The sequence below is a fragment of the Camelina sativa genome, chromosome 5, assembly GCF_030686135.1.
Source record: "Camelina sativa cultivar CO46 ecotype springtype chromosome 5, ASM3068613v1".
In the NCBI taxonomy this organism is placed as follows: Eukaryota; Viridiplantae; Streptophyta; class Magnoliopsida; order Brassicales; family Brassicaceae; genus Camelina; species Camelina sativa.
The window spans coordinates 37,935,668-37,950,572 of record NC_141884.1 but is presented as its reverse complement, the minus strand read 5'-3'; the positions used below and the strand labels follow the sequence as shown (position 1 = coordinate 37,950,572).

Sequence of the window (14,905 nt, the reverse complement as noted above, 5' to 3'; positions counted from 1 at the left end):
CTGTATATACAGACTTTGATGCCTTTATCACTACAAGAAAACATGGATTTTACGACTACAGTTGGCGACTATATATGTAGTCGTCATTTTTGGCGACTAAGTAGCTACTATTTAGTGACTATTTTACGACTATAAATATTTGGTCGTATATCAGTCGTTTTTTGACGACTACATATCGTAGTCGCTAGTTTAGTCATAATTTAGCGACTATTTTATGACTATATTGCATACCGAAATATGTGGTCGCTAAATTGTCACCAATTTAGCGACTAATATGCGACTCATAGTAAATGTTACTATGAAGTCGCATATCAGTCGCTATTTAAGAAAATCAAAATTTTCAAAATTTAACCCCAAACCCTTAACCAAACTCATAAATTCTAAATCTTAAAAATTAATTCAAAAATCATAAATTCAAAATTTAACCCCAAATCATAAACATATACCCAAACCCTGTACTTTAAACCCTAAAATGCCTTAAATTTTAAAATTTTCTAATGCATCATATATAGAAATTAAATTATAAACCATTTAAACAAAATATAACCATTATATATGTATAAAGTAAAAGCAATATCTAAAACTATTTAGTGTATACATATAATTTAATCTTTCCAAAAACTATTTACTTATAAAATTTATTTAATTAGTCATTTTAAAATCTAAAACTAATTGTTGACAAAAAAAAAACCTAAAACTAATATTTAGTCTGGGCCTTAAGAGGCTTTGTATCACTTTGGGCTATGATATGAATCAAAATTTGGCCAACAAATAAAAAGAAACAATAAACAAACCAACAAACCTTCACCCTAGATATGTGCCTCCGTTCCTCGACATTACACTTAGAAAAAAAAAAACTCATCATCACTCTCGAAACTCTTTAAGAGAAATTCTCACTCTCATTTCTTCGAATCGCGATGACTCTGTCCGGCCAAACCTCCAACTGTCGTCTTTCACGTCCCGTCAATTTGAATCTGCCGGGTAAGTTTTCTTTACTGTCTCTACTCACCTTCCCCTTCTCTCTATGACTTCTCGAAGAAAACAATTAGACCTAAACATTTCAGATCTGTTTCCGTCTCAGACCCACAAAATGAATCTCTGTCGAGGTTTTTTATTGACTCTTCCTCATTTCATATCTTGTCTCTGCTCTCAAATCCCAAGCTTTCCCTGTAATTTGAACCCCTGATTTTACGTTTCAACCTCGAAAAATCCAAACTTTTCTGTAATTTGAAGATTTTGTGATTCTTGAATTTCATCTTTGTTTAATGGACAATTAGGGTTTTCACGGAGGTTCCCGGATCTTTGAAATCGACTTCATTCACAGAGTCACCTCAGTTTAGGTGTGTTTATTTGATAAAATCTGGTATGTGTGTGTGTGTGTTTGTGTTTGTGTTTGAACATGTGATTTTTGTTTACTATATTATTTTGTTGTTTGTGGTCCATAGACTGGATTTGGGATCAGGGAAACTTTTGGAGGAGTTGGAGAACATGTCAAGAAGCTTGAAGAAGCAGTTGGCATGTTTAAAGTGGAGAGCAAGAAGAAGATAGGTAAAAGTCTTATGTTTATTTCAGTTTGTGTTGTTATTTTGAATAGATTAGACTGAGATAATGATTTATTTTGTTTTTGGTGATTTCAGTCTCTAAAAATGAAATTTTCTGATCATGTCCTGTTGTTCTTAGGTCGAAGATGATGTTTGGCTTATAGAGAAAGCCACAGCCAAGCACACTCTTAGACAGAGCTCATGATGTACAACTTTATTTCAGAGCGGAAGGTAAACTTTCATTTGGTACAATATATTTACTTTGCTACTTATTGCTGTGAGACTTTTATTAATTCTGTCAGAGAGTCATTTGTTTAGCAGCCTCTGTTGTAATTTTTGTGAGGCTTTTTGTTGAATTTGTCAAGAGTTATTTGGTAAACCCGATCTATAGACACTTGTTTTCTCTGCACTCTTTAACTAGAATCACCATTGTCGATCTTCTTACTCACACTCACGTTTTTAAGCTAGAGGACATGTTAGTTATAGTGAATTGCTTGTCCCGATGGTTTCTCATTTCTAGTCTCGATTTTGAAATTCTCTTATATTGATACTGGGAAATGTGTCCCTATGATACCTTTTTTGTTTGTTTGTTCTGAAGGTACTCGAAGAAATGAGTTGCTCTAGAAACATTAGTGGGAACTACTTAGGCTTCAATGATGAAATACAAAGCAATTGAGAATGTGCTACAAACCATTTATTATGTAGCTGTTCATCTTTTTTTTTTTTTTTTTTCTAATTATGTTTTTTTTGAGGAGGATGAAGTATTCTTATTTTTGATTATGATATTTAATTTTATTTTGTAATACAGTTTTTTTTTATAATCATGGTTTATAATAATAAATATAGTATTCAAAAAAACATTATTCATAATTTAAATATATTAAAAAAATTAATAATATATATTTATAATTTGTATAAATACTGTATAATACAATAACGTATAAATACTGTATAAATACAATAATGTATAAATATTTAAATACAACTATAGTCGGTAATTAGTCGTTAATTAGTCACTAAATTTGGCGACTATGTTACGGCTAATGTTCGTAATCGTAAAATTAGTTGTAACGTAGTCGCTAAACTTAGCGACTACATTACGACTATGCTTACGACTGCGAACATTAGTCGTAACGTAGTCGCTATTTAGCGACTAATTTACAACTAATTTTTCTTACCGACTAACGATTTACGACACAGGTTTTAGTCGCTATTTGGTCGTAAAACACCATTTAGGAACTAATTAGTGACTAATAGTGCAGTCGTTAATTTCATGTTTTCTTGTAGTGTTATATTGACATTACACCAAGATTATATTAGATTCAAAAAAAAAAAAAATGAATAAATTCATTAGTTTTGTGTTTGTCATTTTGATGTATTTTTGTTTCACTGAAGGGGGTGTACCAAATGATAACCTTTTACGAATTGGAAATGAACTCAAACCTGGGAGTATTCTCAAAGTTAATTGCACATCCAAAAACGACAAGACAAAGGTTGTAGATGTGGTATTCAATGATCACGTTGAATGGCAATTTCACGAGGCTGCATTTAAAAGAACAATATGGAAGTGTCTCTTGAGACAAGGCCCTAAAATGGAGTATCAGCATATGTTATGGAGAGCATACAGAGGAGCTAATGTCCGACGTTTTAATCAGCTACGCTTCTGGATTGCCAAAATTGATGGGATCTACTTACAGACGAAAAGCAGTGAACCGCCAAAACGCATGTATGATTGGTATAAAGTATAATATGTTTTCTGCAAAACTAACTACATATATGAAGATAAGATTAATATATATTTTTCTCTTATGATGTAAGTTATCATTTGACTTTGGTGTTGGAATATAGATAATGTAAATAATATATGGTTCGTTTAATATCTATGTATTTTGTGATAATGTAAATAAAATATATGGTTCTCTTTCGTATACAAGTTTTTTCAAGAATTTTTTAAATTGTTAGTCTTTGATTCAAAAAAAAAAAACACAGTGTACTCTGATAAAATGTGTCGTTTGATTTTTTTTTTTGACGCGTTTCTGACTAATTTTTAACAAATTCTGAGAGACGAAACTATGGTCAGATATTTATAAATATTTTATCAAAAACTAGTCCAATTTTTTGTCAGAAACTGATATGAAGTTTTCTGGAAAAACCATCGAAAATGTGTTAACTAAACATGTGTCCTACATATAGATACATTCTGACTAATTTCCAATGAAGGTGTTGGTTGGCAATTAGTTAGAATTGCGTCGATAAAATATAGTTGTTATCCGTGAGATATATTTGGACGAATTACCCACAAAATGGGTAGGATGAATTATTGATCACATTTGATTGCTTTACTGACAAAATAGGTAGGATGAAGTATTGATTATTTGATTGTTTTTGGAAGAAGTTGATAATTTGATTGATTAGTAAAAAAGTTAATGTCATGGAAATGAGTCAGTCTTTGCTTAGCGTTCTTTAATTTTTACATCGACGATCGATTGTTGAAATTATTTTTTAATGCAGTGAGCTACTTAAAAAGGACAAGAAAGATAATTGCTTCCTTATCATATAACATTACTATGCACCCTTTCCTGACTCGTAAAATGGAATTTCAGCATATGTTAGCATACAAAGGAGCCTCAGTTCGACGACGTGATGAACTGCGTCTATGGACTGCCAAAATTGATGGGATTTACTTAAACAAAATTGACGAACCTCAAAAACACATCTATGATTGGTTTTTAAAATAATGTGTTTTTCGATATATATTTTTCTCTTATGAGGTAAGTCATGATTCTCCAACAAAAAAAAAAATGTAGTAAAATACGGGTTCGTTTAGAATAATAGTATATATACTAGTTTAAGACCCGTGCTAGAGCACAGGTTGAAATTTCTTTGATTAATATTGTAATTTTTATATAAAATATAATTTATGTGATTGTTTTTAAAAGTTGTTATGAATAAAACATAATGCAATAAAATCATATGCTAAATATGAGGACTTGAAATTTTTTTGAGATTTTGTTGCTAGTATAATCGAAAATCACTCTTAATCCGCAGAGGAGCGATTAATTTTTGAGATTTTGTTACCTATATATAGTTAATTAAATAATTTGTGAAGATTTTATTTTATTTTTTTGGAATATTTTTTTTAAAAGGATTTGAAATCGAGATTTAATTAATGCTTACAATTCATATAACCTATAACCTATCAAATAATCAAATATATTAATCTTATAACTTATATTATATAGTCTATCCAAAGTTGTGTACTTCCGTTTTATTATATAGGAGATATATATATATATATATATATGTATTATGTGTTGATTTTTTAAATTACATCACATTATCCTTTTCTTTTGTATCGAAGTTGTTTCCAATTGTTATTCTTTTAGCCTTTTTTTTTTCTTATATCAAGAAACATAAGAAAAAAGTGGTAAACAATTAAAATGTTGAAAAACAATTGAAATTTAGGAGATGAAAGAAAATAATTTACCAAAGTATGGTGATAGAGGAGATCAAGAAGGTTTACGTACGCGGTGTATGGTTTAGACTTGGAGGATGGGAATAAATAGATTCTTAACCCAGGCTAGGATACCAAAATGATTAATTGATGTGTTATAGGGAAGCTTTTATACTGTCGTACTCGGGGGAGAATATTGTGTTGCGACTTGTTGAATTATAGGTCGTGGTGTTTGGTGTGGCCATCCATCATCTTTCATTTTTCCATTAGACAAAACAAAACGTTCCAATATTATTTTTTGTTATATTTTTTTTTGGTGGTAATGCAGGATTTAGAATTAAACACCAAAGTCTGTAAAATAAACAAATGTAAGAAATTGTATAACACAAAGTCAAACATATTGGTATAGGATATAAAGCAATTTTATATACAAGAAGTATATGTGAAAAGAAAAACTGTAAAAATGAACCAATGTCTGAGTATATGTGTATATATCCCCATCCTTAAAAAGAAAAAAATATTAAGATGTGAGACTAATAAAAAAAATAAAGAAAAAAAAAAAAAAGAAAAAAAAAAAAATAAAAAAAAAAAAAAAAAAAAATAAAAAAAAAAAAAATAAAAAAAAAAAAAAAAAAAAAAAAAAAAAAAAAAAATAAAGTAACAAAAAAATAATTAATCTAAGGTAACCACAAGACCAGTCCGATGGTTGATAACAAGATACTGAAAATTGTCGATCTCAATGAACCGTTGATTCTCCAAGCAGCACCGAAGAAGGAACCTGTGTCTCGTTGGCGAGTGGTTGTAGACGGTGGTGACGTGCCGTTGAAGTTAGGGTTCGCACCGTATAAGTACTGGATTCCTTCCACGTCATCATTTGTTAAGTCAACCTTACGTCTCCCCGTTGTGATCGTCGGATACATGATGGAATCCTCCACCGAGGAATGTCCTAAACCGAGAAGATGACCGATCTCGTGAACCGCCACGGATTCAAGATCAACCGCCGCCGTGACTGAAAGGAAACTGTCTAGGTCTCCGGAGACAACCCAGTTCTCGTCTGCGTCGAGGTGGAACTTCCCACTCGGAGGAGAGAAAGCGTGAGCTAAGGTTCCTAACACGCCGTCGAAAGGCTCTCCGTCTCCGTGATCTCCCGTGTAGAATCCGATAGTGATGTCCGACGTCGAGAACGATTCAGAGCGCGTGAAATTCAAAGCTGTCACGTCGGACCAACGGCCAAAAGCGCGTGCGAAAACGCCCTTGACCTCTTCGGTCAACGGGTTTCTCGGGTCGAACGCGTAGGTCAAGTCACGGCGGTCTTTCGGCCACCGTGGCTCGCCTGGAAACAACGTGTAGCGTTTAACCGCGTGCAAATGCGTGCGGGAGAAGTTGACCTCGAAGGTCTTTCTTCTCCCGCTGTGCATCAACGAGGTACCGTTCACCACGTCGGGATTACCACAACGCGGGATCACGATGTGTTTGATGGTGAGTGCGTCGAGCTCACCTGTAACTTTAAGCCTGAAATTTCTCTGGTACAATTCGACGGCTGCTTTGAGAATATCATCAAAATCATCGGTGAAATTCCCTGAAAACGTTTCAGGAATGTAACCAAAACGCTGGAAGTATTTTTTGATACGGTAGAGACCATCAACGTTTTGACCGTGGTGACAACCGGTGAAATTGGAGAAAGCGTCCCAGAAAACGCGTGTGGTGTTACGTAGAGACGGTGGTATTGTGGTGGAGTTGTTGGGGAAGAACCAAGCGGAGGCTGGAGAAACAATCAAGAAAAGCGATAAAAACCCGAAAACACAAAACCTCATGGTGGTTTTCGGATTATAGGTAGCCACCCAAAAAAGAAAAAAAAAAAGAAGCAAAAGAAACAAATAAGAGAGGTAATATTTAGGATTTTAGGAGAGGATTTAGAAAAAGAGAGAGAGATAGATTGAGAGCTAAAAACAGGTAAAGCCGTTTGAAGATGGTTTTTTTAAATATAAGAAGATATATAATTGAGGTCAAGCTTACTGCGTTTGCGTTTTGTGTTGGCGGGTGAGAGGTCGTTGGGAATCGTTTGCGTGTCTGCCAATATTTTTATAGATTATATAAATTTTAATAAGAATAGAAATGGTGAATGATTCCAATAGAAACATCTATTGGTCTTAGTCACGTTCACATTTGGCAGAGGTCATCAAGAGAGTAGAAGAAGACTCTTGTGCAACAGAAAGACTTCGGTCTGGTTTAATATTATCTTAATCGATGCTAGTAAACCGGTTTGAGGGAAACTGAAGGTGGCGGAGTCAAATAAAGACGTTCAACTAAGTTTTGTTTTTGTTTAGTTTCAAGTGGGAGTTGGTTTGGTCGGGAAAAAAGTCATCAACGAATGTTCGACTTACACGTTTGTAACGACGTCATATGTTATTAGTTGATAGCTTCCTGGTTTGCGTCACCTAAATTTGCTACCCTGTTACAATATTTTACTGTCGTCAAAGTTGTAAACATCTGATTTATCAGGCTTTCATATCATACCATTTGTACTAGTATGTAAACTAAAGGTAAGGTTGGTCCTTTATAATACTTTGTTTCCACTTGTTGATTTGTGTCCAAAGATTTTGGTCAAGTTTGCAACTACAGCATCTTGTATTCGTTTTTGCCTAATACTACTGCCTTCTTTGATAGCCACTCACAAAACAGAGGTCGACAAGAAGAGCACTAGGCCAGACAACATTTGATTTGATAAGAGCATCATCATATTCATATCATATATTCACAAAAAGATTGTACTTAAAACGTGGTTTACTTTCCCCCTAACTAAAAGGGTAAAACTTTGATAATAATAAACCAAAAGCTGACAAACACAAACAGACAGAGAGAGAGACATACATGTTGATTAATTTTGCTAACACTTAGATGGCCTCTCATAATTAGGAGGTAAAGAAGGGCAATTCTCGTTCATGTTGGGATATGGGTCAATGGTGTTATAACCAGGTAACTCCATTCTGTATTCACCCAGAATCTGACAGAACTCAAGCTTCCCTTCCTCTGTGTTGCACCAACTTGGTAGCCGAGTCTGGTTATTTTCATATAACTTCAGAGTGTACGCATCTCGGATCTGAAAATGAGAGATGGTTTCGGTCTAAGAGTAATGTTAAATGGAAAAAGGTGAAGACTTGATATTGAAAGAAACTCACGGTGAACTCAGTGACTTGAATGTGATCAGCAAGAGGGTCGAAAACACCAGCAGCTTTGTACATTGCAAGGATGAAAGCAACGCATGTAGTTGATTTCCCGTCGCTATAAACCCACTCATCCTGTTCAGGGATGGTCAGTAACTCATCAAACGACATTCCACGCCTCGCTGTTTCTTCAAGAATCCCATACAAATCCAGATCCTGTACAACACAAAACTTATTAGCTATCATGTATGTCCTCTATTCAGAAGAGTAGTAGAAACATGTTTTTGTATAGATGTATACCTCAGTACCAAGTCGTTTATTCAGTGCCTCGTTCCACATATTTGCAGCATATGCAGGTTGTACACGAGTCCACATAGACATGACAGAAATAACCTGAAAGTCCAAAGTCACTTGTTTATTACCATGATGATGATGGATCTTCTAAGAATATCAGAGATTAAGAAGTACCAAGTGAGCATCAAGGGGAGGTGGGTAGTTATCGGCCAGAGTATCAATCCAGCTAAATATCATGTTGTGATATCCATACGGTTTGCCTAACATGCTCCGTGCATATTCCCACGCAGCAGTATTGTTGAACCTTGCTCGGATATCAGGATGTAGAGGAAGCAAAGCAACTTGAGGATTTGAATTATCCTTCAAAGTCAGTTCCCACCACTCATCCCAAGGAATCACAACAATGATTTCTTCACCCTATTGAGAGAAAAAAGAAAGTAAATATCTCCATCTCTATCCAAAAACATCAAAATGTTTAGGAAAAGTTCTCCAAATATAGTCTTACCTTTTCATTCTCATGTCCTGATTCACCAACCCAAAGATTCCCCAAATCATCCTTCAAACAAACAGCAGTATGACCAGCAAAAGCACCAGTCACCCATTTCTCTAACGTCTCAAAACCACCCCATCTACCTCTAATCTTTGACAGCGCCAAGAAATCGCCAGAATGCACATCTTCAGGATTAATCGTTGACCGCCAAGGTTGAGGCCGTTTCTCAAACGTAGCACCCATATGTTTCGTCAAGAAAGCCAAATTAGCATTCTGTCCCCAAGCAGTGTTGGAGAAAAGAGGCAACACATCAATCAAAGAAAGCAACGTCCCTAGCATCCCTGATGGCATTAGAAACACTGAAACTCCATGCTCCTTCACCTACTCATTCGAATGTACACTTAAAAATATAAGTCACCACAAAAAACAAACACCACACACAGCCTCTTAAGAACTATAAAAGAAGAAAACTTACATATTCTAACTCAGCTTTCTCTTCCCAGGAATCGAAGTTCAAAGTATGATCTCTAGCAGAGAAATAGTAGTCCCAAGTGATCCTGTATGGCGTTGCAAAGACATATAGGTCCATACATGTCAAGCTATGTGCCTTAGATGTCTGCAACAAAAGAGTTCCCAAATATCATCAAAACAACGTCCTCCCAATTTTGTTACCAAAAAGGCACAAACTTTATGAAATTTGAGGATTGAAGCTTTTGATATCAACAAGCTAAATCATAGTATCTGGGAGCAAAAACAAGAACAAATTGAATAAGATTCAAAACCTAAAGAAAGTGAAATTAACCAACTTTGAGATGGAGAACGCCACCGCCGAGTCCAGGGACGTCACGATCACTACCGGTGATATCGAGGCGAGCTTCGTTGCCATTAAAGCAAGCACCTTTCCACTCAAGAGACGCGTTATTAGGAGTAACGGACCCGATAAAAACAGGCAACAAATCCACAGCGTTGTGGAAACTGTTCAAAACGGGCCACGAGACTTGACGAGGTAGCATCGGAAGAACATCGTTAACGCTGAAAGGAACCTTCAGGGATTGACCCAGGTCAACGCAAAAACCAAACCCTAGAAGAAGGCATAAGAGGAAGAAGAGGGTACGAGTCTGATGTGATGATGGGTTCTGAGACATTCGATCGTATCTCGCTTCTTCAAAGAAGTGATTTTTGAGACTTTTGTTTCCAAGATTTTTGGGGGAAGAGGGCTTCTTGTTGTCAAGGTTGAAGATGATCCATTAGGGTGTTTTCAGTTTTTTTTTTCTCTCTCTCTCTCTGCTGTGTTTTGGGATTTTTGGAAATTGGACTTTGGGGAGATAAAAATATTAGCTTGGTTTTGGATGTGGAAGAAATAGACTTTTAACACTGTGGCCAGACTTTTGTTAGAAACAAGTTTTGGTTTGAAGATTCTTTGCTTTGGTTTCATCTTCCACGTAGACACGACTTGGCATCTGAAATCTGAATTGTGAATTCTCCATAACCGGATTTTACAGGTTTGGTACTCGATCAGGTTCGGTACTCATGTTCAATGGCTTTGTAAAGTTTGTATGATGAATGAACAAAGGACCAATGCTTTTCAACTTTACCTTTTTTTCAATTGACATGTGACATCTAGAAAAAATAATTGGGAATTTTTTTTTCACTAGAAATACTATTGGATGGGATAAAAAATGTTCACCTAAGAATTAAAAGACTACAATGTGATTGTATGTAAATGCACTTGATGGTCCTATCCACATAAATAACTACAACAACCAAAACAAAATGATGTGACATTTTTTCTACATTTATTGAATAGATAATGTTGGTCCATAAAATGGTCTGGTCCCTCTCAGACCATAACAGGAACCACAGAGTCAGTCAATCAATAATTAAGGAGTTTTACATTGCGAAGATGAAGCAGTTTGAGTAGCAAGGGATAAACAGAGGACTCTCCTCCACCGCCATCGGCTGTCTAAATGGATTCAACTCAATCTGCATTTCAAAGATACATCATTATTCCATACATCTCAACATGGTTCTGAGAAATTACACAAGTTATAAGTACATATTTTCTAAGCAGAAAACATCATTTTCCAACAAAGGTTTGATTGGAGAACTGGACATGAGTGTGTCTATGTGTGTGGCCCCAGAGATGATTTGTAAGATAATGAAAAAGTGATGTTTTTGTCTCCTTCAACTTCATTATATAGTATATGTGTCGACTCTCTATTCTACTTATACAGTTTTGATGAGACATAAGCCTGACCATATGCAGGAGGAACCCACACAACAACAAAAAAAACATAGATTTGAATAAAAGTTGAATAGGAGAATAGACTTACAGGTAATGATAGAGGTTGTCCTGTGATTGTTTTAATGCAACAAGCCGCCAGATGACAAGCTTCTTCACAGTAATCAGTGAATACAGCTGGGACTTTTATCTCCTTTATCAGTTCCTGAAATTATTCACAGCACCACATGAATGATTAACAAATATATATATATGACGTTCCTGCCGAAGATTGAAGATTATCAGCTACTGAAAAACGTACAATAGTTGGCAACCAACTTGGATATGCAGCGACACCGGCGTTTGGCGCAATCACTATGTGAGGAAGAGGTGAATCCTACCCAGACAAGAAGGTCAATCAATCCGAGGTCCAATAAAATGGATATGACATTTGAGAACAGTATTGTAGATTACTGTTTTCCCCTAGACTAGTAGAAATGTATACCTTTGTTATGTCACTGTAACGATCATGGTAAAATCCTCTATGGAGCTGTAACGACACAGCTGAAGACATGGCAGATTCTTTACCGGGATTGGGAATTTCACATGAATACTTACATTCGCATTCTTCTTCCATGCAAGGGGAGTATCTGCTAAGCGAGATCATCTCTCCATCCCTGTTCACCAACAGAGCAAAAAGAAAACGATTCTTTAAGACTCTAATGAAAAGTGGTAAAAAAGCAAAAACATATTTCGTGATGTAATTTACTTTGCCTAACTACAAAATATAACGAGTGGTATACAAAAAAATCAAACATATTGTGGAATGTAGGACTCACAATTGTTGTGGAACGTCAGGTCCAACAAGCTCTATGCGTATGCGCAAACCAGGGAAGAGAGCTAGCAGTTCAGCGAAGACACCAAGTTGGCCAAGCTCTTTCTGAGGCCCTTCAGAAGCTCAAAACTATCAGCAAACCATGAATCAGAATTTATATCATATTTGCTATGGTGCATCTTTTGAAATATTTATATGATTTCCATATGCAAGAATAAGGTACTAACTACACTAAAATTAAGGAAATGGAGGTGATTAGCAAAAAAACTGCAACAAAGAGACACAAGACAGCAACCTCAAAGAGAATACGGTTCCAAAAAAGGCAGAAGAGTTACAGAGTGAAACATACCAAGATAATGTATACGAAGTTCATCACTTATTTGGGGAGTCAAATTTCCCATCCCAATGGCTTGAATTGCATGATATATCGTAAGTGGCTGAAATAAAAGCAAAGCTCTATGACTCACCACAAATTAAAAACCTCAAGCATTATAGTGATACTAGCAATCACAATCAATCATCACAAGAAACGTTACCCAGTGGAGAAGTAGAGCTACAGGAGAATCTAAAGGTATCTTTCTCCACTCGAAATAATCCGTCCAACTACAAAGCTCCTTTGTAACTGGATATAAAGGGCCTGTGCGATCTCAAATCAGAATTCTATTTAAAACAACAGATACTTCAGTAAAACCATAAATATAGAAGTTAAAATGAAGCATACCACGACATGGACACGAAGAGCTCGGCAGATGCCAACCTTCATTTTTAAAACTGTAAGAACAAGATAGTAATCAGCTCCATTTACAAATGGTTTGTGACCAAAAACATAATGAGAAAAGATAAGCAATCAAAACCTATGATAAGACGAAAAAGAAGCAGAGGCTCCACAGTTACACTCATACATCCACATTCCAACATGACGTAAATCCCTTTTGCTGAGAAACGAGCACCTACTCTCTTGTTTTCGACTAACCTAAGAACGGATAAACGTAGAAAAAAACAAAAACTTTGAGCTAAAATGTTCATGGACCAAAAAGGCATTAGATTCCATAAGTTATCATAAACCTGAACCGTAGCTTCTTCTGTAAATGTAAATGGGAAATCATTTAACAGATCAACACGACGCATTTGCTCTTCTAATCTTTCACATTCTTCCTTGTGATAGCTCCAATGTGAAGTCTACATACAAATCAAAGATCCACAGAACTTAACAATGAACCCTATTGATCAAAGGATTGAACTTTAATGTAAAAGTTTCATGAATTTATTAAACCCTTAACTACAAAACCTATCTAACTAGCTTACAAGAGATCGATCAAATCACCACTTCTTTGTTTCTCCAGAACCGATTAGGTCGATGAAGAAGAACAAGGCTTATAGAGAGAGTAAGCAGAAGTTAAAAACCCTGATGAGAGACGGAGCAATACGCTACAGCACCACACTGGCCACACCTCCGCGTCGGTGGACCAACGCACCGCGTCGTAAAGCCACGCGCGGCACACTCCATGCGCCGTCGACGACCAAGAGAACCGCCGTTTCTTTCCCGGAACGGGAAGTATGAAAGAATCTCGAGAACACTTTAGACTTAAGGCCCATTTTGTTCTCATCGTAAGGCCCATTTTGTTCTAGGCCCATTATTTAAGCATACAGAATCGCCATTTCAATTGCCGCATGAAGAGAGAGTTTATTTTGCTCAAACACCGTGTCCTTTTTAAATATTTAAATATATTAAAAATATATAAATAACACCGACGATTTATATATTGCATGACAGATTATATGATGGGAAGGATTTGAATCAATATTACTAAAAATTAAAATATCATTAATTTGATACTTTAATACGAGTTAAATTCTTATTTTTTTACTGTATTTTAATAACATCAATAAAAAATATATTGAATCAAACTAATTTAGTTAAAATTATATTAAACAAAAATTGTTTTGCGATATACAACGACTATACTGCGGCTCAAATCCTAGTAATTAGTATATAAAGACAATAATATGATATGATTCAAAAGATTGATACAATGTATATATATATATATATGTATATCATACAAAATCCTATTATTTAATTTTATTGTGGTTTATTCCTAAAACTCAAAATTAGAATGATAATATAGTACACACAAAAAAGACAAAATAACTATATAAAAAAAAAATAACTTAGATAATCTCTATTATAGTAAAAGAGAAGTACAACTTCTCCCACTACCAAAATTGCCATCGGATTTAGACTAGAAAATATTGTCATTAAGGGTAGATTAGTACTTAATCATGTCTTAGTCGGGTTTAATTTTTTAAATTACCCGAAAGTTATCAATCGGATAGTTTGTATTTTGTAGTTATAGCCAATTACGACAATAGAATCATAAATGGGTTTCACATTTTTAACAAGTGAGCTTTTTTTGTTTTTTTCCAATTTTTTCCCCCGATGAACATAATTTTAGAATCTCATATGTGTATTGGAGAATTCAATTTGTTTCCCTCATGATCCTTTGCTGGACAAATAACAACGTTGGAGAAGGCGCTTGCCGGTGGGGATTCACCGGAATTATGCCATGTTCGATAAAAAAATGAGATAAATAAAATGGTTTTTGTTTTTAATGATTAATTGATGGATCTAACATACAGTTTTGTGCAAAACTCATAAAATCATGAAAAAAATCAAGTGCTAGCGTGATTTTGCAGAAATGGAATCTGCAAAAATCCAATCTTAAGGAAGAAGATAAGGATAATTTAGTAATTTACTCTTAACTAAAAAAAATTGAGTGGGTTCGAACCCAAGACCAAGTCGTACATCGAACTCAGCCTCTCACCACCAAACTATGCTAAATTATACAGAATGGGTTAAAAACAAACTATATATTCACCATCACAACTGATAAAAATATAAATAA

At 35.1% G+C, this 14,905-nt stretch overlaps 3 protein-coding genes across 7 annotated transcripts; all 3 read right to left on the bottom strand.

Moving 5' to 3' along the window:
• Window positions 1–5,576: 5,576 nt before the first annotated feature.
• LOC104788108 (metalloendoproteinase 2-MMP) lies at window positions 5,577–7,184 on the bottom strand. Its single transcript, XM_010513793.2, has one exon. It carries the CDS (start codon window positions 6,807–6,809, stop codon window positions 5,673–5,675), a length of 1,137 nt encoding a protein of 378 aa, XP_010512095.1. The 5' UTR covers window positions 6,810–7,184; the 3' UTR covers window positions 5,577–5,672.
• A 531-nt stretch (window positions 7,185–7,715) lies between these two features.
• On the bottom strand, window positions 7,716–10,926 carry LOC104788107 (uncharacterized). Its single transcript, XM_010513792.3, has 7 exons — window positions 9,750–10,926; window positions 9,419–9,559; window positions 8,959–9,324; window positions 8,628–8,870; window positions 8,460–8,552; window positions 8,175–8,375; window positions 7,716–8,095 (listed from the first exon to the last, which is right to left on the bottom strand). The coding sequence occupies exons 1-7, from the start codon at window positions 10,086–10,088 to the stop codon at window positions 7,883–7,885; spliced, it is 1,596 nt and encodes a 531-aa protein (XP_010512094.1). The 5' UTR covers window positions 10,089–10,926; the 3' UTR covers window positions 7,716–7,882.
• LOC104788106 (uncharacterized) lies at window positions 10,718–13,569 on the bottom strand. 5 transcript variants are annotated; one of them, XR_015557885.1, is made up of 11 exons: window positions 13,407–13,539; window positions 13,065–13,180; window positions 12,854–12,972; window positions 12,721–12,770; window positions 12,536–12,636; window positions 12,349–12,436; window positions 12,004–12,128; window positions 11,670–11,841; window positions 11,487–11,561; window positions 11,277–11,390; window positions 10,718–10,926 (listed from the first exon to the last, which is right to left on the bottom strand). XR_015557885.1 is itself a non-coding variant. In XM_087451236.1 (11 exons), exons 2-11 carry the CDS (start codon window positions 13,125–13,127, stop codon window positions 10,834–10,836), a joined length of 984 nt encoding a protein of 327 aa, XP_087307362.1. In that variant the 5' UTR covers window positions 13,128–13,178; window positions 13,404–13,569; the 3' UTR covers window positions 10,718–10,833. The 5 variants fall into 5 exon arrangements, 3 of the variants coding, with proteins under 3 accessions (XP_087307362.1, XP_087307363.1, XP_087307361.1); XR_015557884.1 differs by having other exon boundaries at window positions 12,004–12,104; XM_087451236.1 differs by having other exon boundaries at window positions 12,004–12,112; window positions 13,065–13,178; window positions 13,404–13,569.
• Window positions 13,570–14,905: the final 1,336 nt, after the last annotated feature.

Bases quoted from the DNA above. Each gene is read 5' to 3' on its own strand.
- LOC104788106 (XM_087451235.1), bottom strand. From the start codon at position 13,506: ATGGAGTGTGCCGCGCGTGGCTTTACGACGCGGTGCGTTGGTCCACCG. The intron at 12,771-12,853 runs GTTTTGATTGCT...TTGTTCTTACAG, and splicing joins TCTTTTTCGTCTTATCATAG to TTTTAAAAATGAAGGTTGGC. The intron at 11,842-12,003 runs GTGAGTCCTACA...GTTGGTGAACAG, and splicing joins CCTGACGTTCCACAACAATT to GGATGGAGAGATGATCTCGC.
- LOC104788107 (XM_010513792.3), bottom strand. From the start codon at position 10,088: ATGTCTCAGAACCCATCATCACATCAGACTCGTACCCTCTTCTTCCTC. The intron at 9,325-9,418 runs GTAAGTTTTCTT...TCGAATGAGTAG, and splicing joins AGAAAGCTGAGTTAGAATAT to GTGAAGGAGCATGGAGTTTC. The intron at 8,553-8,627 runs GTACTTCTTAAT...TTGGACTTTCAG, and splicing joins CTCCCCTTGATGCTCACTTG to GTTATTTCTGTCATGTCTAT.
- LOC104788108 (XM_010513793.2), bottom strand. From the start codon at position 6,809: ATGAGGTTTTGTGTTTTCGGGTTTTTATCGCTTTTCTTGATTGTTTCT.